General features: G+C 46.3%; 1 protein-coding gene across 4 annotated transcripts in view; it reads left to right on the forward strand.

Moving 5' to 3' along the window:
* The window catches only part of APP (amyloid beta precursor protein), a 225,120-nt gene extending 216,950 nt beyond the window's left edge, over positions 1-8,170 (forward strand). For all 4 annotated transcript variants that reach the window (XM_075101477.1, XM_075101486.1, XM_075101493.1 and 1 more), the window contains one exon: positions 6,911-8,170. In XM_075101477.1, the coding sequence (XP_074957578.1) occupies positions 6,911-7,012 (102 nt within the window). In that variant the 3' untranslated portion in view covers positions 7,013-8,170. The remainder of the gene's footprint in view (positions 1-6,910) is intronic.
* Positions 8,171-27,789: the final 19,619 nt, after the last annotated feature.

Genomic DNA, 27,789 nt, shown 5'->3' on the forward strand with positions numbered 1-27,789 from the left:
GGAAAACTTAATTATGAGAACTGGAAGGGGGTTCATGTAACTTTTTTTCCCCCTAGTGTGGATTGATATCTAGTTTGCTGTGTGAGTGTCTGGTTTGCAGATAGTACTTGCATGAGCAAGCATTGAGACACTTATCTGATTTTGCCTTCCAAAACTGGCATTTTACATTTTTGATTGAAACTAAATCTTGTTCAAGTCCACAGTTTGTCGGTTTCACCTTGAGTCAAATGAACCTTGCTTTGGTCTTGCTGGAGACGTACATGCTTCCTGATGCATGTAGTCCACTCTCTGGGGCAATGAAGGGTCTTAAAAACACTTGACTAAGCCTTTGTCATAAGCCTGTGCTTGTGTGTCCCTATGTCCATGCTGTGGCTGCCCAAGTGGTTTGAAACCTTCCAAAGAGACATGGTCAGAAGAGCACCAACTGCTTGGGGTGAGATCTGAGCAGACAGCAAGCCATGGAGAATTTTGGACCGAGAGGCCGAAAATAGCAAGCAAGAATCTCAGCTTTAACTTTCCGCATGAAAGCTTCCAGCCTATTTTGTACAAAATTGAAACAGGTTTTAGTTTTACACCACTGAGTTGGTAGCTGCTGCCAACAGTTGTGCAACCTGAGACCCTTCTTTAGCTGAATGTAGCGGCGACAGAGTACATCGGGAGACTTACTGAAGCCCCACGTCAGGCATTGAATGTGGACATACCATTACTGCAGGACAGCCTTAACGTTTCAGATGGGCTTCACCTGATCGAATGACGAGGCAAGGGTAATCCTGGATTCCTGTGAGCTTTCTTCAGTGACAGTGAACTTGGAAATGTTGGGCTAGAAAAAACATGCACAAACTGAACAAGTAATTCACGTCAAAATGACAGCTTCACTTAGGGACAAAAAAAAAAACTTTGCGGGTAAAACCATAAAGCCATATCATGCAAATCTACCAAAAATATTAGTCGGTTTATAGTACCACACCGTAGATGGTGTTGCCTTGTAGATTTGCTGCATTGTGTCTGGCACCGGCAGGCAGGATTCCTTATTCTGCCAGACTTGCTCTGTGGTCTTGGCAGACTGCATAGCCTCACTGTCTGAGCTTCTCGCCTGCAAGAAAGGCATAACATCTATTTTTGTCCTAGGTTGGTGAAAATTTTGTAGCGCTTGCTTTGGGGCAAAAGAACCCAACCAAAGACCCATATGCAACTGATGTTTAATATTGAAATGTCTTCAAAATTAAGCCGTTCCATTTTAAAGAGGATTAATTTATTTAGCAACAGTGCACCTTTAATGTACTGTGCACAAAAAGCATGAAAGAGCAAAATCACTCAATGTAAAAATAACTGTACATCAGCTCTAGGTTGGCTGAGTGTATTTTAACAAATCTTGCAGCCTGTTTGTTGCATGACAGAAGTTACTGTGAGAATTTAGCTCTGTGATAATGGATGCAAGATTACAAAACAGGTTTTGTTTCACCTGTGTTATCTTCCAATAAGTCAACTCTGACTGTAGCAGTTCTTCTCATTTCACTATTTCTTTAACAAAAAACATTATTAAAAATCCCGTTAGCCTTTTTTTGAAGCTCTGAGGAGGAATGTACGTGTCCTATTTAGAAAAAGTGTCAATGATTTTCTTCCAGTCTGAGGATATAAGCGTTTCAAAGTAGTTCAGCCTCTCTGGGAGCAGGATTGCCAGAGTTAAATAAATGACTGATTGAAAATTACTTATTATATGTGCACATAGGAGCTCCAGCAAACGTTCCGAAGGTGTTTCTTGCTGGTGCGCCCACCCCAGCTGTCTGCAGGAGGTTACTTCCTCTGTGAAAGCAGACGGCAAAAGAGAGGTTCTCACCTCTCCTGTGCTCCATACTACAGCCGACTCTCTGAACTCCTCCTCTTTCAGGATCTCCTCTTTGAAGCTCATTTGCTTTCTATTATGAAGGCAGCACCTCCAGCAGGAGCGAGTGGGGAGAGGTGACAACGGGAGGGCTCACACAAAAAGCAAAGCAGCCATTAAAATTGCTGTAGTACTCTCCAAGTCCATCTCCCAAAGCCCAGTCTGCAGGTGTATATTGGGCAGCATCCACTTCCATCATTTAAACAACAGTGGTTTCAGTGCATCATGGAGGGCTGACAGCACCTCCTGTCTGGGCTTTTGATCTGCCCCATGCGTGTAGAGGCAGCACATGAACTTCTCTGCAGCATTACCATCTTCCTGACTCCACATTAGGATTTTCTGTGTGAAAGACCCATAGGCTGGAGCAGAAGGGGATAGATGGACAAACAGTCTCAAAAGAGGTTATCCACCTGACCGAGCTGTTTTCTCAAGAGGCATCGCTTCGTAGAAGAGAGAAGTGTCTGTGCTGCTTCTCAGCAGTGCCAGAGTACCCACACCTCTTATGTGCTGTGTTCAACTTCTGCCACCTCCATAACGGGTGCAAAAAGCTTCTTAAAATGGTAAAGGGCTTTAGGGATTTACTGACAGGGAGATAATCGGGTTGAAGGCATGTCGTTTGGCAGAGCAATACCTAGGACAGAGGTTGTCAGAAACAAGAGGAACAGTTTGGCAGAGTCGAAATGGGTACAGTGAGTAGAAGCAAAGACATTCAGGATGAGCGATAGTGCACATAGGTTGGCAGTGAGATGGATTACCGTGCAGCAGACAGCTACAGGAAAGAGAGGGGCTAGCGTACCAGCACTAGTTATTTTAAAGGCTGAAGGGGAAATTTAAAAAAAAAAATAATTGACTAAGTCTGCAAGTAGGGGCCTCAATAAATCCCTTTCATCTATAAATGTCATACTTCAGAGGTTATTGGACTCCCACTGTAAACTAGTTCTATCAAAGTGGGGCTTTTTAATATGGAATATTGTGCCAGGGTTTTTAAAATTCAGTCTGATTTTACTGTCCTTCATCATATTTTTTCATGATCTTTCTCCTCTCTGATTTTCTTCCAAGTTTCTCTAGTTTCTTGTCAACTCTTTAGTCTCTTCTGCCTCGCACTTTCTTGGATTCTTTTTTTATTTATGTTGTTGTCTTACCCTGTTTTTTCCTGCAAGCAGGTTATGCTGTGTGCTTAACACATCTTCTAGTCCTGAATAAGAAGTGCTGAGTGGGAGGCTTAAGCTAAAACAGGTGACAGAGTTCAATGTAGTGTTGTTTGGAGCTTAAATACGAAGAAATGCAGCGCAGGTTCTGGCATACCCCTCCTTTGCATCCCAGCCTAGTGGGGGGAGCCTCCTAGAAAGGATGATGCTCTCAGGGATGTATTGGTACACAGAGACCCCTGATCCCTCAACTCCAGAGCTTCATATTACACTTTCGTTCACACTGGAAGGAGTATCTTTTAGAGCTATTGGTGGGTTTGGCTGTGAACTGTGAGGCTCTCACTTCTTGACTTGGAGAAGCACCAGCTATTCCTGTAGCGTGGTGTTAGTTGTGCACCAGAACCAGGGCTGACCTCATGCTACATCAGCCCATTCAAGAATGAAAGGAAGGGTGGCTTTTCCTCTGCACATGCTTTGTATTCTTATTTTTTGTAAGTGGTGAAAGGGCTACAGGGACATTTGCCTGCTTTGTTCTTCTCTTCCCTTCACATCCATGTTAGCGACAACTTCAGCAGCAGCAGATGACATGTGGCGACACTGTCGCAACAGAAATAGTTAACGCTGTTAAATTCGCATGGTCCTCAGGGCAGGGATTAGGCCTTTCACATGTTTGTACAAAACCTGTGTGGAATGGATTTATTAGGCCCTACTGCTGTTGCACTGATGACATACATTGAAAACAAGTGCTCTGCTGAACAGCAGTAGCATTAAGGAACGACCAGAAGTCGATTCGCTGCATATGGATATAGATGGTGCGTATCCTTGTGGAGGGAGAAGTTGGCAGCCCCTGGAGAAAGGACAGGTAAAACATCAGGAAGCAACCCAGCCCCTGGAGATCTTTGCAGAGATGAGCACTGTGAGTTGTGGCAGCTCTTCTGCTGCCTCTCACCCAGCCCCACCGCTTCCCTCTCTGATGGGCATAGGTGAGTTTTGAGCAGCAGGCATGGACGAGGCTTTCAAATGTGAGTGCACAGTTGTACGCTGGCTGCTGAGTGCGCCGTTGTGCTGAAGTGTCTTGGGGATTTGGGTGTAGAGGCTGGAGAGGAGACAGGCTGTGAAATTCCCAGGGGTTCTCCTGTCCTTGATGGATCAAAATGATTGTTGACAGTCAAGCAATGCACTCACTGCTCACATGGGCTGGCCAGGGGGAGCTTGCATGCTTCAGGAGAAAAGAAAAAGCTTCTTTTGTCACTTTTGGAGAGGGAGGGGGGTAGGGAAAGAAAAACACTCCCCCTCTTTCCCCCTCCTCCCCCCCCCAATTTCTAAAACAAGGGAAATCTGGAAAGAGCAGCTTAAAGCAAAAGCAACTTCTCTCTAAATAGGATCTCACTGCCTAAGAGCATGTCACAGGAGGTGAAGAAATAGATGTATTTTGGGCTTGTTTCATAAGAGAATTACTCCATGCAAACCCAACTTTAAAAAAAAAAAAAAAGAGAGAGGAAAAAGCCAGCCTTTGCATGGCAGTATTTTAACAGCAAAAAAGGCCAAGTTTTACTGCAGAATCTGAAACACAGGGAGCACTGTGTCAGTTCAGCCCAGTAATCCTTTCTGCCTGGTATCGTGTTCCTTGCCAGCAGGAGTCAAGGGCTTGCTGGAATGCTCGGGATTCCCAGCTATGAAGAGTTTCACAGAGCTTGTGAGCAAAGGCAGTGTGTGACCCTTGAAGTTGGGTATTTCACAAAAATGTGCAATTATTGCATAAGAAAAAGATTTGATGGAAGATACAGTGTTGATTGAAAATGCAGTTTGGGAGTTGGAATGTGGATGAGGAGATTTAGAAGCTGCACAGATACGAAAGCAGATCAGATTTGGCGCTAGCAGTCCATCTGAGCAGTCCAATACACATGCCACACACAGAAGCATTTCTTCTCCTAAGTAACAAATAAAAGAACGTCAAGACAGAAGATTGCTCTGAGAGGAGCCATTTTCTGGTGGTACTGTGGGGAAGGTGGTCCTGTGGTATAGCCTACCACACTAAAAGAATGGCTGCAGAAATAGGCTGAGCAGCCTGCATTTGTCCCAAGGGTGGAGGAACATACCTCCCATCTTTCTCCAAGTTATCAGGTAGCAACTTACCAAGGGTCGTAGTCTGTCCTCACTGAGCTATTTCCAGTATGGTAGAGTAGATTTAAAATGGGTATCAGACATAAATATTTCTCCTTTGCTTTTTTATTAAAAGGTGAGAGAAAGTTAGCCTGCTATATAAGGCCTCTTGAGAAAATACACTCCATTTTCCAAAAGGCTACTTTTATGCCAAAAGTAAATGACTGTGTTTCCTAAAGGTCACTACCTGTAGGAATCCACAGGAAAATGTTCATACGTAATACTTCAGTGTAGAGTCTTAGGCACCTCCCTGATTTTAAATTTTTGACATTGTAAAATTCACTTTTTACCTTCTCTTTTAAGAGCTGTCAAATAATAGAGATGTCAGAGAGCAAATGAAATAGCTGACAAGCAGCCTTTCTTAGCTCTGTTTTCGAAGGTGGTTAGTGAGATGGCCAGGATACGGTAGGATTTGAATATACAACAGCTATTGAGCTCATACAGCAGAGGTAAAATACCTAATTAACATTTAAAGACTGTTCTCACCCACTCTAATTTGATGGAGGTTTATATTACTGTAATGTTCAGTGAAGGAAGAAAATAATTTGTGGAGCAGCAGGTATTCGATGGAGAAGTCTTGACTGAGCTGTCTTTGTGCCTGTCTTCCAAGTAATCAGGAAAGATCAATTTTTGTTAAGTGGAAATACTTAAACCAGTGCAGACACATCAAGCTTTTTGTCACTAAACTGAACCAAACTCAACCTTGGAGCCAGAGAAGTTCTGTTTCCGTGAGTGCAATAGGACTTCTTGCTCACCTTGTGCCTGGCTACTCTGGCATTTTCTTGCTACCCTCATTGTATTTTTTCCACTTAATTTTTCTTCATCTTGAGATCACAGCATCTGCAACAGATCTGAGAGCACAGTATGGAGAGCAGGCAGCCTCAAGGTACTTCCTTCAGCCTTTTAGTGAGATTTTTCTTTTCTTTTGAGATCCAGTTGATCCCAAGTATAGATACCGACCTATATCCTGGGGGCAGGGAACTAATAACGGGGGGCTAGCGGGAAGATGCAAAATATAGCCCCTTTTTTTTGTTTGGTGAGTTGCACGCTTCCTGATCCAGACAACAAAAAACCAAAGCTGGTACTGCTGAGTTTGGTCAGCTGTTTTTGAAGTCCCGCAGCAAAATAAGAAATTGCAGCATTGTTCCTGTTGCTGTATCTTCTCCTGCATATTACTCTGTCCAAAAAGTGAACTATCATTACCCAGGCTGGAAGGGCCATCTCTTGCAAAGCTGCTCTTTAAAGCTGTTTGCTGGCTTCTTGTTTGTTGCGGGGTGCAGTGTCGTTTGTTGAGGCTGTTCGTGAGGCCACTCGCAGTGCTGCGTAACTTGGAGAGAAGAAGAGTTTTCGGAGACAGTTGTGTCTTCAGGCAACACGAGAGCCTCCAGGTCCTAGGTTTAATACTCTGTTTAGTGGAGAGGTATCCCGGTCACTTCCCAGCCGCCTTTCCTTTAGACTTTTTTATTAGATTTGGACGGAGCTTGGGACCGAACTTTCTACCCTGAATGTTAAAAAAAAAAAAAAAAAAACAACAACTGGGGGAGGGGGAATAAACCTGCCCTCGACTTGAAACCTGTCTTGTGTTTCAGAGGGTGCTTTCTGCCTGAATGCACAATGGGAGGGTACAGAGTATGTTGGATGGCCATAAAGTGGGGAAACGTCGGGTATGCTGTGAATTAAGCAAGAATCTGACCCTGGTTCGTTCTTCTCCCGACAGGTGGATGCTGCAGTGACACCAGAGGAGCGCCACCTTTCCAAGATGCAGCAAAATGGCTATGAAAATCCCACCTACAAGTTCTTTGAACAGATGCAGAACTAGGACACCACAGCAGCCTCATGAGTTGGACAGCAGAATGATTGCTTCACTGCCCATCGGTGTTCAGTTATAGAATAACGTGGAAAGAAAGAAAAACACTCTGTTTTATTATTTACTCATTCTCGCCTTTTGACAGCTGTGCTGTAACACAAGTAGATGCCTGAACTTGAATTAATAAAATCAGTAATGTATTTTCTCTCTCTTTCTCTTTACATTTCAGTCTTTACATTATTAATGAATGTTTTTTGTGTACTGTAAAGAGGTTAGCTGTATTTAACTAGTGCATGGGTAGATTCTCTTTCCCGATTATTTATCACGTAGCTCCTTAGCCAGTTGTATATTATTCTTGTGATTTGTGACAAAAATTAAGTCCTAATTGAAATATGCTTTAAGAATTGATGGGGGATGCTTTCTGTGTCTGTGGGGTTTAGCTGCTTCTCTTTGCTGAGCATTTTTTTCTGATCACTATGCATTTTAAAGTAAAAGAACATTTTTTAAAAAGTATTCCAGATGAGTTATTGAAATTCTTTTCCTCTGCAGCTGCATTTTATTGTACAGATTGTTGCTCCTGCTGTATTAGTGACGTAGAAACCATGGGAATACACATTTGTTTCTTTGTGCCTGTTTTATGTGCACACTTTAGGCATTGAAAGGTAAACTTTATTTTCTTTTCCATGTATCTTTTTGACCTTAAAAAAAAAAAAATTAAAAAGAATCCCTGTTAATTGTGAGCACTTCTGGGGGGGAAAAGTGCCTGCTGGTCGAAAATTAACAGGGATCCTCTGCAGGATGATTGTACAGAACCATTGCTTATGAATTGATAGCTTTCTACACTGTGTTACATAAATAAATTAAGAAAAAAACGTTTGGGCAAGAGTTTTCTTTGGAGGCAGAAAACACACATTTCTGAAAGCTGCTTAAATGGAAAACATGGATGTTCACACTGAGAGAGGGTTGGGAAGGGATTTTCCTACAAGGATCACAGCACTTGCAGTCGGACCAGAGCGGAAGGAAGGCAGCAGCGAGACTGGGTGGGAACGAGGGGCACCAGCTTCGGCACACCTGCCCCTCTAAGGCATCGTCTGGTTTTTTTTTTTTCTTTTCCTTTCTTTCAGCTTGTATGATAGTGTTTTCATGTAAATAAATACATTCCTGGAGGAACCCCATTGTAGCGGTGTGTTACTGCGCCGACCAGCCGCCCTCGCTCGTGCAGAGGAGCACAGCGTGAATGCCTGACCTCCTGCCTCCCCGCCCATCCCCAAGAGCAACTTGCCGGCAAGCTCTTCTCTCGCCACCATTGATGCCCGCACTCGGCGCCTTGCGCTGGCAGCTTCCTGGCAAGATCGGTGCCCTGCAACGTGCCTCATCGGTAAATGCAAGGAGGACCTTCACAGGCTACAAGACTATCAAGCCCGGCACAGCGGCATGACAGTGGGTACCCAGGAAGGGTAAAACAGCACCACCAGTAATTTTTGACCAAAAGCTGCAGGAAGGGGGTGAAGCTGTTGGTGAGCTGTGGTACATAAACCCCAGCCCGGCACCTCCTGCCCATTGCTGGCTGGAAGCCGCACTGAGACCTTCTGTCAGCCTCTGGCCCTCCGGGGCCTGCCTGCAGCAGAGGGAGAGCGCAGTAACCCATGCCATAGGGCTCACCTGCCAAGAGAGGCAAGGCTGGCAGGTGAATAGACCCAGCGATCTCCAAGGTGGCCTCTGTACCCAGCTCATAGCAAGGACCCCTCTGGTTGAGCTTGGAGATCAGTTGATGGAGCTAAAAACTGGGTTGGGAAGTAAAGCTGGAGGTGCGTGTTCCATGAAGAGGAAAGCTAGTAACTTTCTCTGTAGCAAACAGGACTGAGGAAGGAGAGCTCGGAGCAGAATAACAGCAAGATATAAATCTAGGGAAAGCTTGTTAACTCATTTTATCTGCAAGCCATGGCAGCATCTTCTCTAGCATTGCCCGTGGCGTTTGCACAGCAAGATGAAGCGTGGCTGCAGCAGGGCTGCACGGCTCAGGTGAGTGGGTGGGTCACTGCAGATCCTGACTAAGACAAGGCTACAGTTTCCAGCCCTGTTGCACCAACTCGTCCCTCCTCCCCATCCATGACCTTCCACAAAACCTCACCTGTTCGGCCAGTTTGCCTGCTGGCCTGGGACACAGCCGTGCTGGGTAGCTGACCAGGAGGTATGTTCATTCAACGAGGGGAGAGCTGGGGCAAGTCATTTCAGAAGCCACCTGCCGAGAGGTAGGATGATGAAGAGATACCTGCTACTCTGAACCAGTAGGAGGAAAAACTGCGGAGCCTCCCATTGCCTGTCACCAACCAGGTGTTCACTGCCTTTGCTCTCCCATCCCTGCAAGGGAATTCAGTGCAAGGGATCAGAGCCCTGGAAATGGTTGGCGTTATTTGCAGGCCCTGGAGTACCAGTGTTTTATAAAGAATTTGCAGAACATGGCTGGAGGATTTACCATCTTCGGTTTTGAAGCTGGACTGTTCAGGCCGGAACAATGGGTGGTGGTGAACAGAGACCTTAAGGCCCAAAATTGCTCCAGAAGAACCAAAAATGTTTTGTTTCACAAATATTCTGGGTTTGGCCTGTGTCTTTGTGGATGTCTTGTTATATGGGTCACGTGTACCCCCTAGAAAGGAATAAATAAGACTGTCTTCTCTGTGCATGTCCAATATCATAGAAAAAGTTTCCACTTTGAGGGAAAGGCAGGATATAATTCAATTTAGTGCAGTCTCATTAAAGGAGCATTATCAAAATTCCTTTTAGGAGAAGCTGGAGTAATCCATAAGATATAGAGGTTCACCAGCCTTTAAAGCAAATCACATTTATAATACCATAATCCCCTGCAATCCCAGTTATAGAAAAATGAAATTACTTTGAACAGTAGTTCCCAGACCATCAGGCTTTGCAGTGCGGGGTTATTTGTCCAGTGAGACACTGGTGCTGCTCTTGCTACTCATGGACCAACTGTTAATTAATCACTCGGTTTTATGCCCTGATAAAGTAATCAGTTTTTACAATTCCTTTCACACAGGCACACCCCTGAAAGAAAGGCAATAACTGCACACCGTGACATGCACGTGAGGCACAGGGGGTGAACAAAGTTCCTGAAACTTGACAAACACTCCCACAGCTGCTGCAATCCTGAAAGCTGCGTAGCAATTTATCACGGTTCCCAGGTAATATCAGCAGCCTCCTGCCCGTCTCCAGCCATGCAAGCTCCTTATTGTGGAAAGATTATATTAGGAGTGAATAAAAACATTTTGACAGGCTCATAAAATAGAAGAGCTGACAGAGGACAGTAGCTAAGCACCTTGCTTCCAAGTGTGGGATTGATTGGGCATCATCCACTTCAGCAATAAACCAAGCAGGGCAGTTGCATGCAGCTATGGGCTGGAAACAAAATTCCACTCCCCAGCCTCAGGGAAATTACTCTTGGGGGGAGGGGGAGTGGGGAGAAATAAATAAAATAAAAATACCCCTGGCTGTTGAGTTGATACATTTAATGAGGAAAGTTTTCTAGACTGAGTCATTTTGACAGAATGGGGTTAGTGTGCACTTACACTGCGGGTCCATCAGCAGAGCTGGTGAGGGTGGTCCCTGGCAAGGGAGAGCGGTGCTGGGCAGGGATGAGGGCCAGCCCCAACCTCTTCAGCTGCTGGCACACCTGCTGGCTTTTGAAGATGCTGGTGGTCTTGCTCTTGGTTGGTTTTCACAGGCCCACTCTGATTAATGAGTACCAGCTGTGAGGTGAAGCTTCAGACATTATCTAGAATCTATCTATTATCTAGACATGCCAGAAGAGCCACCCTAAAAAACATGTGTGCATGTGCCCTGCTCTACGTTCAGTATCTGCCTCAGGTGAATTTGGCTGTCCAGCTATGGGGTGGTCTAGGAAAAGCAAACTGAGGCCTGGTGCTGCCCGTACAGAGAACCACTCACAGCAGCTGTATTTTCCATTAGGTCTGTCATGATCCTCGCACAGCTCCGAAGTCTCCATCCTCATTATCCTCTTACCAAAGCAATTTTAAGACCATTGCTGTGTGGCCAAACAGTTAATTTTTATTGTTTAAACTAGTGGATTTTGTGGGTGGTGGGTAAGCTGCTGTTAAAATGCCTCCAGGCAGCAAGGTTGAAAATATCCTAATGACGTGTGAGAACACATTACAAATAATGCTGTGCACAGTGTCCTGGTTGCATTCCTCTGCAATTTTTCCACCACTTGGAAAGACAGGGTCTCAATTCGGTCAGACCACGATGGCTCTTCTCTCTTGCTGCTTCCCAGTAATTGTCTCTTCCACCTTCTGCCTAGAAAAGGCAAACTCTAAATCTTCCCTGCAACTTTCTACGGTCCTGGGAAATTTATTTGGCTGACTATACAGAAAAATCTTTTAAGGGTCCAAATATAAGTATTGAGATTTATATAGAAGTAATAAAATATTCTGGCTTTAATGGGATTCTTAGTTAAAGCTGAATTTGGAGACTGAATTAGAGAAGGAGTCTCCCTAACTAGTGCCTTCTGTGTTTGTAACCCAGTTTCTCTGAGGTAGCTCAATGGAGAAAATCATCCACACTGGTTTCAGATAGGATAGCACCTAGATCAAAAGGTAGACATTACTCTTTAAATGCTGCTAATAAATAGAGAGAGAGAGAGAAAGAGAAAATTAGCTGGCACTGGGCAGACCCCCCTCAGCAGGGGCTGACTAGCACCTGCAAGAAGCAGACCCTTGAAACAGCTGTGATGCTGCTGCTGGTCCAAAATGGGATGTGGTAATTATGGCTATTTTGAGCCCCTGATCACCACACTGAGACCATCTAACTATGCCTAAGCGCTACTTTAGGCTATAGCTCTGGGGAGCCTTCCAAGTGTGGGATTTTTTTGCCATTTAATTAGGATGAGGGGTGGGGAGAAATGGACAGAATCCCATTTACCCCATATGATGCTTCTTTAAAAAGGGTTTGTGGAAAAAGCTCTGCACCCCTCCAGCCCCTGCACAGGGACGGGACCAAACCCAAGCTACAGCCAACAGTGGTCCCCACCAGGCTGGCAGGGGGGAACCAAGCTCCAGCAACGTAATTTGATTTCTAGAGCCCTTTGATAAAATAAAAAACTCCTAGAATAAATAAATACCAAAGAAGATGGTTTTATTTCCTTTTACAGCATTGTCCCTCAACCTGCTTCATAAAATAAAAAAGAGGTGGGAAGGAGGGAGACGTCTATTTTTATGAATTTTTTGAGCGCTAAGAAGCTGGCTGGCGGTTGAGGAGGAGGCAGGGAGGCCGTACCCCCTGTGGGTCGTGTGGGTCGGCCCCAGGGCAGCAGGCCATGGAGGCCCTCAGCCTGGTGGCTCTGGCACGTGCCCGGCACAGTCGCTTGTCAATGCGTTACAGTGGCAGCACAGGGACTGCCGCTCACCATGAAACGGGGCTGCCCTCCAGGAGGCACCCGGCGGCGGCGGTGGAGCCCCTGGAAGCGCAAGCCCCGGGCACCCTTCTGAGGCGGTCTGGAGGGAGCGCGCTGAACGCTGTGCCTCGGCCTGCCGTGCGGCTGTGCCAGCCCACCCTGGCCACGCTGAATGCGCGGCTCCCTCACTGACCATTAACGGCTCAGTGCCGTGCCTATGGGTAGCCGTAATGTTAAGGCAACACAGGGGTGCAACGCCATTTTAGGCTAGCTGGGATCCAGCCTGATAATGACAGGTCTGATGTTACAAAATCATACCAGCAGCAGTGCGGACTGGAATCTTCTTTGACGTCTTAGATGCGTGCTGCCCAGTGACCACCTGGGTGGACTCGGCTTATTGGCACTGTAAGGGCCAGATCTGGGGAGCTGAACCACCACCAAACTGGCTTTAGCACCTGGGGAGATATGATGGAGCCTCTGGTCTGCTGCCAGTTCTCTCTGGCACAGCACTACAAAAGATGATTGTCACCTGCCTTGCAGGTATGATTGTTAGAAAACCTTTATTTACAACAGAATAAAGTCTCCCCAGAGCTGATATAAAAAATAAGCAATGAGAGACTGAGCTGCAATTAGCCCAGACCTTTTTTAAAATATCATAGAGTTCTAATATGGTTTGTCATTTGGGTTTCTGGCATAGAAAACCTGCACTACCAAGGCACTTGGCTGGTTTTGGTAACACGGTTGCTAGAAAATCAGCTATGAAACAATCTGTGGGCTGCCAAAATTCAGTAGCCAAGAGTTTAGCAGTCAACAGCCTGTGTTTTGCAAAGCCTGATTTTTATGTGATTGTTACAAAAAAGGTATATAAAAGCTAGATATAGAGAACGAAACTCTCTATTCAATGCCCCCAAGATAGGTGTTATCCTTAAGAGCCCCTATAGGGGAAGTCAGGAGGAGCAAGTTGGTTACAAGCAGCAAAGAAGAGCTTCTTTCCTTCAAGGCAGGCTGGTCAAGCCTCCCTCTGCGGCTTGTCAAGGACAGCCCTAAATCTGCAGTTCTGGCCTAGTCCAGAAAGGGTGTCAGGGCATCCTCTATGAAATCTGTTGACACTGGCGCACACTAAAGGTTCATGTGCCCACAGAGAGTGGAGCAACTCTCAGCCTCTCCTTAGAGAAGGAGACACCTGGAGCCACAGAAATAATTAATCCATGATTGCAATCACAGTTATGCTCTGTAGTTTATCCAGCAAACAACCAACATCCCCACCCTGCCTCCCTTAAATGCATAATCAGTGCCCTAAGCAAAGGCCAGAGGACACCTTCCAAAGGGTGTAGGACCCACCAGCGGAGGCTCAAAGTAGAGAGAGAAAAGTCTGGTTTGCACTGCATAGCACTGGCATGACCAAGTCTCCTAAGCCAACGCAGAAGAGAACAGAAAGACTAAGGAATAGCAGAAATACACAAATGGCTATACAGTGTCATAGCAAAGGTCCATCTAAACCCAGCATCCTGCTTCCCATGGTGACCAAAAATGGAAGGCTGGAGATGAGTGTAGGAGCATGGCAAGTTTGCAGTGCTGCTTTCTGTGGTTATTCTTCATGTCTTACATAAAATTGTGGCTCGGAGAATCTGCGTGACCCAGAGACAGTGGTTTTGTGTTTAATTCCCAAGTGAAGGTCTTTTCCACAACCTGCCTAGCCATTCTTAAGGCAACATACATTTTAGCATCCTATGACAGCCTAAGCACAGGTTTGTGAGGAACCATCTCTTTTTGTTTGGTTTCGACCTTCCTCATGGTAATTTGATTTGATGCTCCCTAGTTCTTGTACCAAAAGAAGCACCGAGGAATTGATCTCTACTTGCCCTTTCAGTACTGTTAGAGATTTCCTAGATATCCACTGTGTTCCCCCCACCAGTCTCTCTTTGTCAGGACTCCTTGAAGGGTGTTAGTGACTGAGCGTACTGTAGCTGGTGCAAACCTCAGGGAACATTTAACGCCCACAACACCTGGTCCGGAACATGCCAGTGCAAGCTGGGGCTTCAGTGGGATGCAGGCGTATGGGGTCTGTTATAGAAATACCACAGCAGAGTGTGTCTAGCCAAGGTAACTGCTACTGCCCTTGGCCTTTAATGCATTTTAATGGAGAATCACATTTGTGACACAGAATCATTAGAATAACACCCAGAGCTTTTAGGCAAGTGATGTGTCTGAGAATAAACTCTCTTTAATTTGGCTGAACATATACTAGTCCCACCAGAGGACTGAATCGTCATTCTGAGCATGACTTTGATCAAATAATATAATGTTTAAACATAATGGTTAAACAGCATAATGCAAATAAAAATGATCATTTTACAGAGTTCTCAGAACGCCCACTTTCTTTAAGCTTCTGGCAATATTAAGGAATTGGGATTCAGTAGGATTTTAGTTGGAGTTGCTACTGAGCTCATGGCTAAAGCTAAACAATATAAATGCAGACTGAAGGTGGCTTCAGCTTTCAAACCTGAACTCCAGACTTGCCTGCAGTAAAAAGTCATGTAAAGCCCGTTCTGGGAAGATGCTTGTGATTTCACACCACTGCCTCTGGGACAGAAGAGGTACAAGGAAGCGATGAGACGAGGCACTGTCCACCCCTCCTAGTCATGCTGCAGGTGCTAAGGAAGGGAGGGCTTTCCTTCCTGTCTTTCCTGAAGTGCAGGCTCAGCCCCATGCCTACCTAACAACTTGAGTAATGCGGATCTATCACTATTTTCTAGCGATAAGCCCCATGACAAGAGCCTTCCTCAGCTGCGGAAGTTTCACACGTATTTTCCCATTTATCCCAGCAAAGCAGCCTGCCTACACAGTGATATTACTGTTCAGCAATGGGAGGAGGCTCTTCTGCTCAGCTTGTGCCATCTTATAGCATGAAGTTAACTGAGCCTGGGAGAAAAAGAGAGCCTAAGAAGGTTCCTATAAAATAGTCATGAGGGGTGGTGCTTTCTTTAAATCCAGATGCGAGATGTTTCGGCGTTCTGTGTTAAAAATCAGTTTAATGTAAAATAAAAAAGGGACAAAAATCTCAACTGTATTTTATGAGCAGAAGATTAAACCTTGGACAGTTTATGGAAGGAGGAGGCTTACAAACCTACTTTCTGGGGAGGATTTATTGCCCTACTTTAAGAAGAAGCAGAGACAGAGTACTGAAGCCCTGAGGATATGGAATAAACACCCACATCCTCAGTTTTTCTTGCTGGCTTGTTCTAGAGGGCTTTCCAATCATTATCCTCGCCGTAGGACCTCATCTGAGGCTTGGGAACCAAGTATGTTTAAAAAAACCCTACAGCTTTTATGTGTATCAGTCTTTTATTGATCTGCCTAAAATCATGAGCCCTGGCATATGGCTTTGATAGCCACATGTGAGAGCTGTAACAAGTTTAGTTGAAAGAAGGAGCATTTTGCAGCATTAGCAGTCCTATGCATTCAAAACATGTGCTTGAGCAATGCAAGATCCTGAGACTTCAATATATTATGCATTCTTATCTGCCTCCCGATTTCAGGACCTTGAAGATATACTCTCACCTCACTGCCAAGCGCTTGGCTGCAATCACATGGACTCCAGCCTACTTGTGATGCTGTCATCAAAATGCAAGGTGAGATACTTGTGATGTTAGTCCAGTCCATCATCAGCCGGAATGAAATCCCTGATACTGCTGAGACTGACACAGAGCAGAAGATCATGTTGCCCTCTTGCAATTATAAAATTGCCTTAAAAAAAAAAACAAACCAAAAAACCAACACTTCCATAGTATGCTTGTGAAAGGAAGCAATTTTGTGGCAGAAATCTTACCAAGTTAGCATACCTAAAATACATACTTGTTCAAGATGCAATGCCTGTATGCAGGCAAGATACCAAGAGTCAGGGTTTTAGACTCAGAAGTGAGCATGAAGATTCACTTTTTCCCCAGTAACGTCTCTTTCTTAGCCCAATATCATGTAAAAACACAAACACAGCAAATACCTAATCAAACAATTACTCTTACTGGCTGGGAAGGAAGACAGAAAATGCTACTATTATTTCTATTTTGAAATAACTGGGAACTCTTTGAGGTCCGCAGCTCTGTGGCTTTAAAGAGCACACAAGACTCTCATTGACATGGACTTTTATATTTAAAAATTCAAATTTAAATACACAACTCAAGAAATGTTGTAAGTCAAAGGCAGTAATAAAAACAGGCCTCTATCACAGAGTCAACTACATTAAGAGTACACCCTTGTATATGCATCTCTGTAAACCTATAATTACAATAAACACTAAATATACGTGCAGTGTAGGCAAGTCAGTGTTAGCTGAATGGCATTTTAAATGGCTCCATATGCTTTTGACTAAACTACTTTGTAAATGTACACAATAAAGTTCTCGACATTTTGCTACTGCATAATGTTTCCTGCAGTTTTATGGTGCTGCAGACTATTACACAACTCAAGAACAAACTCTGACTCCATTAACACAAAGCTGTGGATTTGTTTATAAGTTTGCTCTGATTATTTTCCTCCAACCTGGCTGCAGACTGCATAAGCTGGAAACTCTTTGAAAGCGTCTTTTTTTAATCTGCTTTGGTGGCACTTAGCTGAAGGAAACTCTGGTCCAAAATCCATGCTTCTTCAATAATAAATAGTTAGACCTCAGTAAGCACTCTTAGCCTTTTCTTATCTGTGAACAATGGTCTTAATTAGTTCAGAAGCAGGCAAGTTATTGCCTCTGTAAACATGCCGTATTTTTCATTTTGTATCACTTCTATCTTGGGAGCATTCAGCTCAGGGCTTCATGAGAGAGGGGAGCGCATAGATCTCAATATTGCAAAAGAAAGGCAAGTTCTTCTAGGGTTGAATTAAACAGAGTTGTTCAAGCAACTGGAAAAGAGAGCAGGGGAACCATGAAATATAAAAGCTGTTCTGAAGGAAATGAGTGCTGAGATGTATAGGAAACTTCATGCTGCTGCTGCTTTTGATGAAGAGAAAGCTGGTGTGACATCTGGCTCAGCCTACCTTAGCAATTAATGCAGTGTAATAAGTGTGGATCTGCTGATCAAAGCATTTGGTCCTGAGGCATCTCACGTCCTCATTACGACCCAAGTTCAAGATGTTTATTTCAGAGTATCTATAATCCAGCCTCCAGGGCTAAACAATTCAACTGCATGTATGGTCTGGCACTTTCAGAAGCCCACCAAATCCTGCCTCCCTCACTTACCACCCCTTCCAGAAAGTACCACACTGTCCTTTCATCTCTCTTCTGTAATGTGTCACTGCCCACGTCAGTTTGTACACATATCATCTCCCTTTTAAGGCTTAATGCCAAAAACTCTATTTCTGTCTTTCCTAGTGCTGCTTCTGAGTGGCACCATAAGCTGACTTCTCCATCTGCCTCCCTGCTCGTGTTCCCTGCGAGGGGCTTTGGGCTGAGGGTGGGAGCCTAATCCTGCAGCAGTACTGGGAGGACTTCTGATGTCTGTTGTCCTGGGCTGGTTTGTTTGGTTTTTTTTTCCCAAAGGATGAGGATGGCAGGATTCCTCCCAGGCAGTCACCATGCTTGGACTCCTCTGCCCGAGTCTGACCAGGGCCTTGGGGCCGCATCAACCCTGGGGTGTCTGGCAAACATCCAGCTTCTGGATGTGAGTGGCCACAGTCAAGGCCATCAGCTGTGACTGAATGCTGGTGCTCCCTTTGGGAGCTCACCCCTGGGATCAGCAGTGGAGCTACTGCCCTAGGGTGTCTCACCATGTAAGTCCTTCCAGTCAACCATTACCCAGTTTGGGGTGGGCAAGACTGCCAGTGTAAGGTGTGGCTCAGGGTCTGTGAGATAGTCCTCCAGGCTTGCTCCTTCTGAGCAGCACAAGTGGGAGAGGCTGCCAAAATAATGCATCCTCCAGGCCTTCAATCCCTGTGGGGGCCAGCATGGCGGGAGCTACTGGCTGCTCACACTGACCCATCCCTAGCTTAGCTCAGGGAGGCCCTGACAGCGCTGACCATCAAGGCTGTCTAGTCATACAGTCATAGAATCTTAGAACAGGTTGGGGTGGAAGGCACCTTTAAAGGCCATCTAGCCCAACCCCCCTGCAATAAGCAGGAACATCTTCAACTAGATCAGGTTGCTCAGAGACCAGTCCAGTCTGACCTTGAATGTTTCCAGGGATGGGGCATCTACCACCTCCCTGGGCAACCTGTGCCAGTGTTTCACCACCCTCATCATAAAAAAATTTCTTCCTTATATCTAGTCTAAATCTACCCTCTTTTAGTTTAAAACCATGACCCCTTCTCTTATTGCAACAGGCCCTACTAAAAAGTTTGTCCCCATCTTTCTTATAAGACCCCTTTAAGTACAAAAAAGCCACAATAAGGTCTCCCTGGAGCCTTCTCTTCTCCAGGCTGAACAACCCTAACTCTTTCAACCTTTCTTCATAGGAAAGGTGTTCCATCCTTCGGATCTCCTGTGGCCCTCCTCTGGACCCGCTCCAACAGGTTCATGTCCCTCCTGTGCCGAGGGCTCCAGAGCTGGATGCAGCACTCCAGGTGGGGTCTCACCAGAGCACAGAAGAGGGGCAGAATCACTTTCATTGACCTGCTGGCCACGCTTCTTTTGATGCAGCCCAGCATATGGTTGGCCTTCTGGGCTGCAAGCACACATTGTTGGTTCATGCCCAGCTTTTGATCCACTAGCACCCCCAAGTTCTTCTCTGCAGGGCTGCTCTCAGACCCTTCATCCCCCCGCCTATATTGATACCAGGGGTTGCCCCAACCCAGGTGCAAGACCTTGCACTTGGCCTTGTTGAACACCATGAGGTTCACACAGGCCCACCTCTCAAGCTTGTCAAGGTCCATCTGCATGGTGTCCCATCCTTCAGGTGTGGGTCAACTGCACCACTCAGCTTGGTGTCATCTGCAAACTGGCAGAGGGTGCACTCAGTCTCACTGTCTACATCACTGATGAAACTATTGAACAGTACTGGTCCCAATACAAACCCCTGAGGGACACCACTTGTCACTGAGGTCCATCTGGATGTTGAGCCACTGACCGCTACCCTCTGGATGTGACCATCCAGCCAATTCCTCATCCACCAAACAGTCCACCCATCAAATCCACATCTCACCAATTTAGAGAGAAGGCTGTTGCAAGAAGATTGTGTCAAAGGCCTTACAGAAGTCCAGCTAGGCAACATCCATAGCCTTTCCCTTGTCCACTGATGGAGTCACTCCATCATAGAAGCCCACTAGGTTGGCCAGGCAGGACTTTCCTTTGGTGAAGCCTCACCCATGCTGGCTGTCTCGAATCACCTCCCTGTCCTCCACGTGCCTTAGCATAGCTTCTAGGAGGATCTGATCTTCCCAGGCACAGAGGTGAGGCTGACAGGTCGGTAGTTCCCAGGGTCCTCCTATTACCCTTTTTAAAAATGGGCACAATGTTTCCCTCTTTCCAGTCACTAGGGACTTCACCTGACTGCCATGACTTCTCAAATATCAAGTGGCTTGGCAACTACATCGTCCCTCAGGACTCTGGGATGCATCTTGTCAGGTCCCATAGACTTGTGTATATCCAGTGGTCATGACCTTGATCTTCTCTTACAGTGGGAGAGACTTTGCTCCCTCAGTCCCTGTCTTGCAGTCCATCTACTCGAGAGGTGTGGGAAGAGAGGTTGCCAGTGAAGACTGAGGCAAAGACGTTCTTGAGTACCTCAGCCTTCTCCTTGTCCACTGTTAATAGTTTGCCAGTCTTGCTCACCAGGGGGGTTATGCTTTTTTTGACCTTCCGTTTCTGGCTGACATACCTTCAGACGCCCTTCTTGCTATTCTTTGCGTACCTTGCCAAGTTCAGCTCCAGCTGCACCATGGCCTTCCTGACCCCATTCCTGAGTCATACATGGACCCTAAGTCATACAAACCCTAGTCATACATGGGCCTTCATGGACCCTGACAATATATTTATAGACGGCGCTGCAGGAGGACTCCATTACCCACAACATCTGCTTCCAGCCTTGGGTTCAATAGCTTTGCTGGTATCTTTCTTTTCAAGCCCTCACCATGAGCATGGTGGAAGCTGAATAGCTGTTTCTTGCCGGCAAGGGAGCCCTGCATGACTGACAGGGTGCCAGTCCTCCCGTGGCATCCAGCACATAGAGCTAATGGCTGTCATTGATGAGGGTTACAAACACACTGGTCCCCTGGAGTTGATTGCATGAGGAGGGTGGGGAGCGTGCTTCATCACTGATACTTTTGTCATTGTAGTGAATGTAATGTCAATATGAGAAGAGTCCTGGTGTTTCTCTCCGTCACCTTTCTCCACTCCCTTTACTCAGAGAAGGTTTATTCTTGCCTTCCTACATGAGGCAGGAAAAGTGCAGTAATTAATGATGCTAACTGAAGGAGTCAGTAGCTCTACAACAAAGACTCTGGTTCAAAATTGGGAGCAAGATTACCAAATTAGAGTGAAGTAGCTAGCAAAAACAGAGGCTGTATAATGATAACTATATTATGCAATCTTCAGTTGGTCAAAAAGGAACCCCAGTCAGTAAACTTACTGACAGGGAGTCCAGTTCCAGGGTGGAAAAAAGCAGGAATTCCTTACAGACACAAGTTTAAGCCTTTCAGTCAAAATACCTAGACAGTGAGACATTTTTTTAAAGCTTTTGATAACTGCCTCAGAAAGCTTCACTCAACAATAAATGTATATTTGTGCAAAGCTGCAATATTTTCCTCTTTTTTATTCTGACTGTAAGACACCACCTTCACCTCTATGCCTACAAACAATTAATTAGGCAGCTGGTGTGTGGATGCTGCTTATCACACCGAAGGAGAAATGGTAGCACACAAGGTTCGGGGTGTGAGTTAAGAGGCCAGCCGTCCTACGCTCACTTCGTGGGCGAGGAGACAGAGCTTCTGGGGTGAGTCAGGGAAGGAAGACTCAAATAGGACATACCCCCCACTCCCCACCCCCGTTCATAGCTGGGTGCTGCAGAGGAGATTAGAAACTTTCCCAGGCAGGCAGAGCCTCTGCACTACATATCTGCAGGCACAGTACCTCACAGGCTCTGGCTTACTTAGAAATAACTCAGTTATAACTAAAGAGCAGCTGCATTTTAGAAATGCAGAAAGAGAACTATCGGCTTTTGCAGAATAGGTGTGAGGTTGTGTAAAGGTATAAAATGCCAAGGCAGGAGGAAGGGGCAATCAAAAGAAAATCTGAGGGTTCAAGCTGACTATCAGTGTACTGCTGGAAGTGCCAGGAAATGCCTTCCTCCTTCCCAGGGACCCCTGATTGTAGCTTTGTAGGGAGAAAAAAACAAGCAGAGAAGAAACCACCGAGACTCACTTGCACTTCCCAAGACAGCCCAGCTAGCTAATGATCCACAGCAATTTTGCCTTGTACTAGAAAATGATTTTGCCTGCTGATACCTTTCCTTGAAGGAGCCACAAGCAAACCCTACACCCAACAGTGTGATGCACAGGTAGGGAGAGAGAGGGCTAGGGAGAAGTTCTTGTTTCATTTGAGCAGAACAAAACACAGCTGGAAAACAAAGTCTGTCTAAAATAGCCATATTCTGCTGCCCAGTTCATTAGAGGAAGAATTTCAGACTAATGCACGGTTACTCACCATTAATATGGAACTAAACCAGAAATAGACACGTGGCAACTTATGGAAACCTCAGTAAGGAGACAGACAAAAAAAATGTGGTAATATGCACAAGTTAAGATATCAGCATTTCAGGATCCTGGTTTTAACCGCCTAAAAAATGTATTTACACATCCCACACATTAGCTACATGATCTCTTCCTAACACTAACAAGCCAACAACCTTCCCCGTCATTTGGAATATAAAACGCTCATCAACTGCTTGGAAAAAGCAAAGAAAGCATTATTTGGAGGGGCCTTGGGGTGGGGGTGTGTGTGACCCAAGGTTTACAAAGTTGTGATGCTGTATGCATGTTATCCACCATCTCGTGCACAGCCAGAGTTTGAGGGCACCTGCTAAACTTTGTGGGTCATCAGTCACAGACAGGGAAAAGCAAGTGCCTCTTTACACCGCAGGCGGTCAGCTTGTACTCGCTGCCTCAAGGAACTCAATGGGACAGACAAGATCATTAGGTCCAAAAAGGGGCTAGAAAAATTCTTCAACAACAGGTCTGTAAATAAATGCTAAAGGCACTGTGTGAGGATGTATTGCCTAACAGAACAAATGCAGTGCCTGGGAATGTGGGGAGGAAGGACTGCCACTGGTAGCTGCATTCACATGCTCACCTTAAATGGCATCTCCCGCTGGCACTGTCAGAGTTAAGATGCTGGGCGGCAGAGATGGCCCATTAATCTGATTCAGAAGGGCATTTGTCATGTTACAAATAACCTTGGCGGGGGGGGGGGGGAAGCTCTTCCGTGTGACTGCAGAAAGTGAGAAAGGCATAGAGAGCATTTACACTCCTGGGAGCTTTGGCAGTGCTGGCCACCTCAGGAGCTGCTTAATTACACCATTAAGCCCATTCCCGCCCTGGGGCTCTCAGCAGCCAGCTAGCACTGGAGAAGCACTGGGGGTAATTTTTCAGATGGACTGACAGCAGAGATCACTGGAAGGGTCATTTTGCTGCTCTCTTCTCCTGCTTTATGTGCATTAGAAAATTAATACAAAGAATCAGAATATGGCAATCCTGGAGCAGGAATGGATACTGAAACAGAAGAATAACACTGCAGTGATGACATGGAATAAACTCTGACCAGGGAATGGTTAGGGCTATGCATGGTCAGTGTTCCCTTCAGTGACCAAATTTAAAGCAAGCAATGCATGGAGTGAGGGAAGTACAGGAGCACACCTAACACTGCCACAGGGGTGCAATGCCTTGGACATTGCTGAGCTAATGGTTTGCTTTTCCCCTCTGTGGATATCCAGTCCATGCCACACTGCCTCAGTCTGTCGCTGCAGCAGCCAAGACGTTTATCACCAGGGATGGTGATACAGAGCCGGGGAGGAGGATGGGTGATCTGGATGCCATGGTGTGGATCACCTCACAGTGGCAAGGAGGGCTGATCTCTGTCAGCACTGAGGTGGATGGGTGCAAGGTGGAGATCGCTGGGAGGGTGCAAGCAAGCTTACATGACTCAGTAGCACTGAAAGTTGGGGGCAGCTGCTGAATGCAGCCATTGCAGATGGGTTTTGTGATGCTACAGTTTAGACCAGAGATTAGCAAACCTGTCTTCAAGTAGCTTCAAGTAGCTGTTAGGAATGTGGCAGGACAGACCTTGTTTCTTTCCTTGCACCCCCTCCTGTTGAGCATCCACCTGTGTGATATGGCCACCTGTACTGTCACTTTTGACTCATGCCTGTTTTGTGTGCGTACTTGCTCTTGCTCTACCAACAAGTGCCTTCTCACACCATCATTAAAATACTGTGGCATTCAAACCTCAGCTATAATAGGATTTGTAGTCAACAGGACTAAGGCAGCTTTCAAAAACAATATAAAGAAAACAACTTGTTTGATAGCCAGAGGTCTTTTTGTTGGTGCTCCTTAAAGGGAGTGTGATGCTACACCTGCAGTTACCAGGCAACAGCCAGGAGTTCTCTTCTTTTTTGGGCTTGACCCAGTGGACTTGTCAGCTGAGGCTTTCTGGCCCTGAGAGGAAACAGGAGACCGGAAGCCTCACGGAAGGAGGAGCAGGCTCAGGAAGCCTCACTAGCCTCTCAGATTTCAAACCCTTTCTTGTCTCTACAAGAAGACATTAGCTGGTCCATCATTAAGGATGCTGGAGCTGTGGGCTAGTCAAAGCAGGCTTGATGGATGATCTGAAATCTCTCTTTCTGAAAAAGAAAAAAAAGTTAACACTTGATCATTACTGAGAAACTCACTTTGAAATCATGTACCCAAATCCTCTGACTTAGCACAGTAAATTTTCTCTGAGCTTTCCTGGGAAGAAGAAGGCAAAGGCTAAGCTGGGCTCTTCTCCCCTCTCCTTTGTCTGCACTTTCTCCTCACCTCCCTCCGTGTTGGGCACCGTGGCCATGCAGCCAGCATCTACTTCTCCCCTGCTTACAGGGAGAGCCTGACCTCCCCTGGGGTTTAATTGATTTCTTTTGTGTCTTTTATGATGCTGATATAAAACCCTGTAAAAAAGTGACAGCTATCATTAGTGTAATGCTGGAATGAAGTGATTAAATGTGTGGAAAAAAAAAAAGGGGAGAAGGAAAGAAACAAGAAAGCAAACTTAGCCTTACACTCCATCTCTAGAGAGAGCATTAATGCATCTTCGTGCCTTGCCCAGAACAGCCTGTGCTGTAAGGATACGCCTCAAGGAACTTACCACGGTGTCGGTTACCACGGAGTCGGTTCTGTACAGCCTCTCTACTTCAAGCTAGGATTCAGCCACACCTTTTGCCCGGCCCCCGGAGGTGTGAGCTTCTCCAGTGCGCAGGTGGGTGCCTGTGCCATTACAGCTCCCTCTCACAGGGAGCCAGAGCCCCTGCTGCGGTCATCTAGGTGAGGCAGGCAACATTTCTGCGTGCCTTTTCTCTCAGCACCTTTTGTACCGCTCCTTTTTGAATTGTTTTATCAGCAGTTGGTAGTCAGTGTGATAAAAACCCTCCACACCTGGGGCAGGGGGGGAGGAGGCAGATGAGAGACTATGTCCTGTGTGGAGAGGTGCAACTCTGCCATTACTGCTCATGCAAGGACCATGGTTTGCTATGACTAGTTCAAAACATCATGGTAGCTCCTATGTTGTTTTGAAAGAATATCCTCCAGAGCAGTCTGTAGCCTTGCGGGCTCTGCCTCGGGCTGCCCCACGGCTGCCTTAAAGACAGCCTCTGTGGGCTCAGCTTTCCCAAACTCACATCCCTGGACAGCTGGGGCCTGCAGGCTCTCATGGGATCTGGTGGTCAGTTTTGCTGCACCAGAGACTGTGCAGCCAGCTTGAAATAGAAAAGGCAGGCTGCTTGGTGTGGAGGGCAGTCCCCAGACTGCCCTTAGCAGAAAGTACTGGCACAGTAAATTAGTCTTCCTGCATCGCGCAGTAAGGGAGATCTGGGGTCAGGTGAACATTACTGCCTGTGTTACAGCTGGCAGGCTAGGTGCCAGGGTGCACTAGCAACACCCAGGCAGCATCATGCCACCTGAGCCATCTTTACAAGGAGCCTACAGGAACCTCTGCCTGCTAAAAAAATATCAAGGGAATTTCCTTTCCACAAAACAAGAGTTTTTTCCCTCACTTCTTGAGCCTTCCCTGCAGGACCACCTGTGGCAGGCAGGGTAGCTGGTGGTATACCTGGCATCCTGTTACTCTCATCTGTAGGGGGGATAGCACAGTACCCTCAAGCTAATAGACCACTTTAACATGGTTTTATTTTACTTTTTAAAATAAGAAATTGAGTAGCAATAAGCTCAGTTTATTGTCCCAGGAGCAGCAGGTAATTCCCTGTCTAAAGAAAGGCAATATGTCAAGGAAAATGTGTGGGCTGCAATGCATGATAGTTTTCACTGAGTCCAGCATCAGGATGACTCACTGTGCAATGGTGTAAGGATAGACCTGCAGAGGACTAATAATCTGTTAGGCAAGCAGGGAGCACCTGAAAGTGGAGTTTTCACTAAACTGCTTAGGAGAGACAACATACTTTCAGGGATTGCTTGCAAAAGAATAGAGATACAGAGGAGCTACTACCACTGGCACCTATTACAAGCAGAAGCTGCATGCCCTCCCAGGCTGCCGCAGCACGGGGAGCCCAGACAGGGAGTAACAGCAATTTATGGGCTGGGTGAAAAGGAGCAGTGACCCTCCTGTTCTTTCAAGGCTTGCATGTGCTTCTTTCTGGCAAGTTGTTGCCAGCAGGGCTGCCAAACTGGTTAAACCTCCAAAGAGCTGATACTCCACCAAAAAAAGGGGGGGGGGGGAATGACCTTAGCTAGCTCAGCTGGCTTACAGACACCCACCCAGCTGCTCTCTCATTCCCCTCCTCAACATGACAGGAGGAGAAAATAAGATTAAAAAGCTTGTGGGACATGATAAAGACAGGGAGATCACGTACCGTCATGGGCAAACATCAGTTTAATTTATTGCCAATTAAAATAGAGTTGGACGGTGAGAAACAAAAACAAAAATTAAAACATCTTCCCCTTAACCCCCTGTCTTCCCAGGCTCAACTTCATTCCTTCAAACCCTTCTGCTGTCCTCTCCCACTCATGAATGGTGCAGGGAGATGGGGAATGGTGGCTGTGGTCAGTTCATAACAGCTCCTTTCTGACAGTCCTTCCTCTGCACACTCTTCCCTGGCTCCTGTGTGGGCTTTCCATGTGCTGCAGTCCTTCAGGAAATACCCACCTGCTCCAGCATGGGGTCCTTCAGGGTTGCAATGTGGATATCTGCTCCATCTTGGTCTCTTCACCTTGTCCCCTTCCTCCTCCTCTCACCTCAGTGCTTGCAGGACTGCCCAGTTGCCTGGGCACAGTAGACACCCCCACCTGCAAGTGGTGCACCCTGGCATCACTGGGAAAATGGCCCCAGGGTGGTGGCACAGGCGGCAGCTTTTCTTGTTTTATGTCGCACTTCCCAGTTTCATCCCGATCTTCTGGGATATTTCCCTGTGCAATACCCCCTCCTTTGTCCTGGTAGTGTCTCCTTGGGCAGTGAAAACATTTCAAAGATCAGTCCAAACAAGTTTTTGGGTTGGTTACCAACCCCCTATCCTGGTGCAGACCCCCTCCCCATCAGCTGTTGCCACCAGCCATCCCCATCTCTCTCTCCCCAGGAGTCATCTCTTCTACAGCCACGGTTCTCACTCCTATCTTGGGTTTCTCCAGCTTTAGCTGATGATTCCCAGAGTTATATCACAAGCTTTAGTGAAGCAGGTGGCTTTGGCTATCCTAGATTTCTACCTCTCTCTCTGCTTTTCAGGAGGTAAAACAGTGTGTGTGTTTGTACCCTGCAGAGCACCCCTCACCAGAGAGCCATCAGAAAGCACGAGAGGGCAGCGGGCTGGACACTGAGGTCGAATGAGCACAAGCTGCATCCACTCGATGTGTGTAAATGTGCATGGCAGGAGGCTTTCAGGTACAGTGAAACCGTGTATGCCAATGCTCAGGCCAACCAGCTGTAGGCTATCCCTGAGCACTTAATGGAGGGGTTCACCTGGTGTGAAGTAGGCTGCTGAGCCTCATGAGTCCTCTGGTGTGGGGATTGGTGTTGGCGAGGTGCTCAAAGCAAAATCTGGGTTTAGTGGGATTTTATCATTTGAGAAGTGGCTGACCCCTGTGACAACGGACAGGAAGGACAGAGAGGACGGTGTGTGATTGTAGAGGCTGCTTACGGGGACTCAGGACTGAGCCTGAGCTACTGACCCCGATACTGAGTGATGCATACTAC

Source organism: Phalacrocorax aristotelis, chromosome 1, assembly GCF_949628215.1.
Source record: "Phalacrocorax aristotelis chromosome 1, bGulAri2.1, whole genome shotgun sequence".
NCBI classification, from domain to species: domain Eukaryota; kingdom Metazoa; phylum Chordata; class Aves; order Suliformes; family Phalacrocoracidae; genus Phalacrocorax; species Phalacrocorax aristotelis.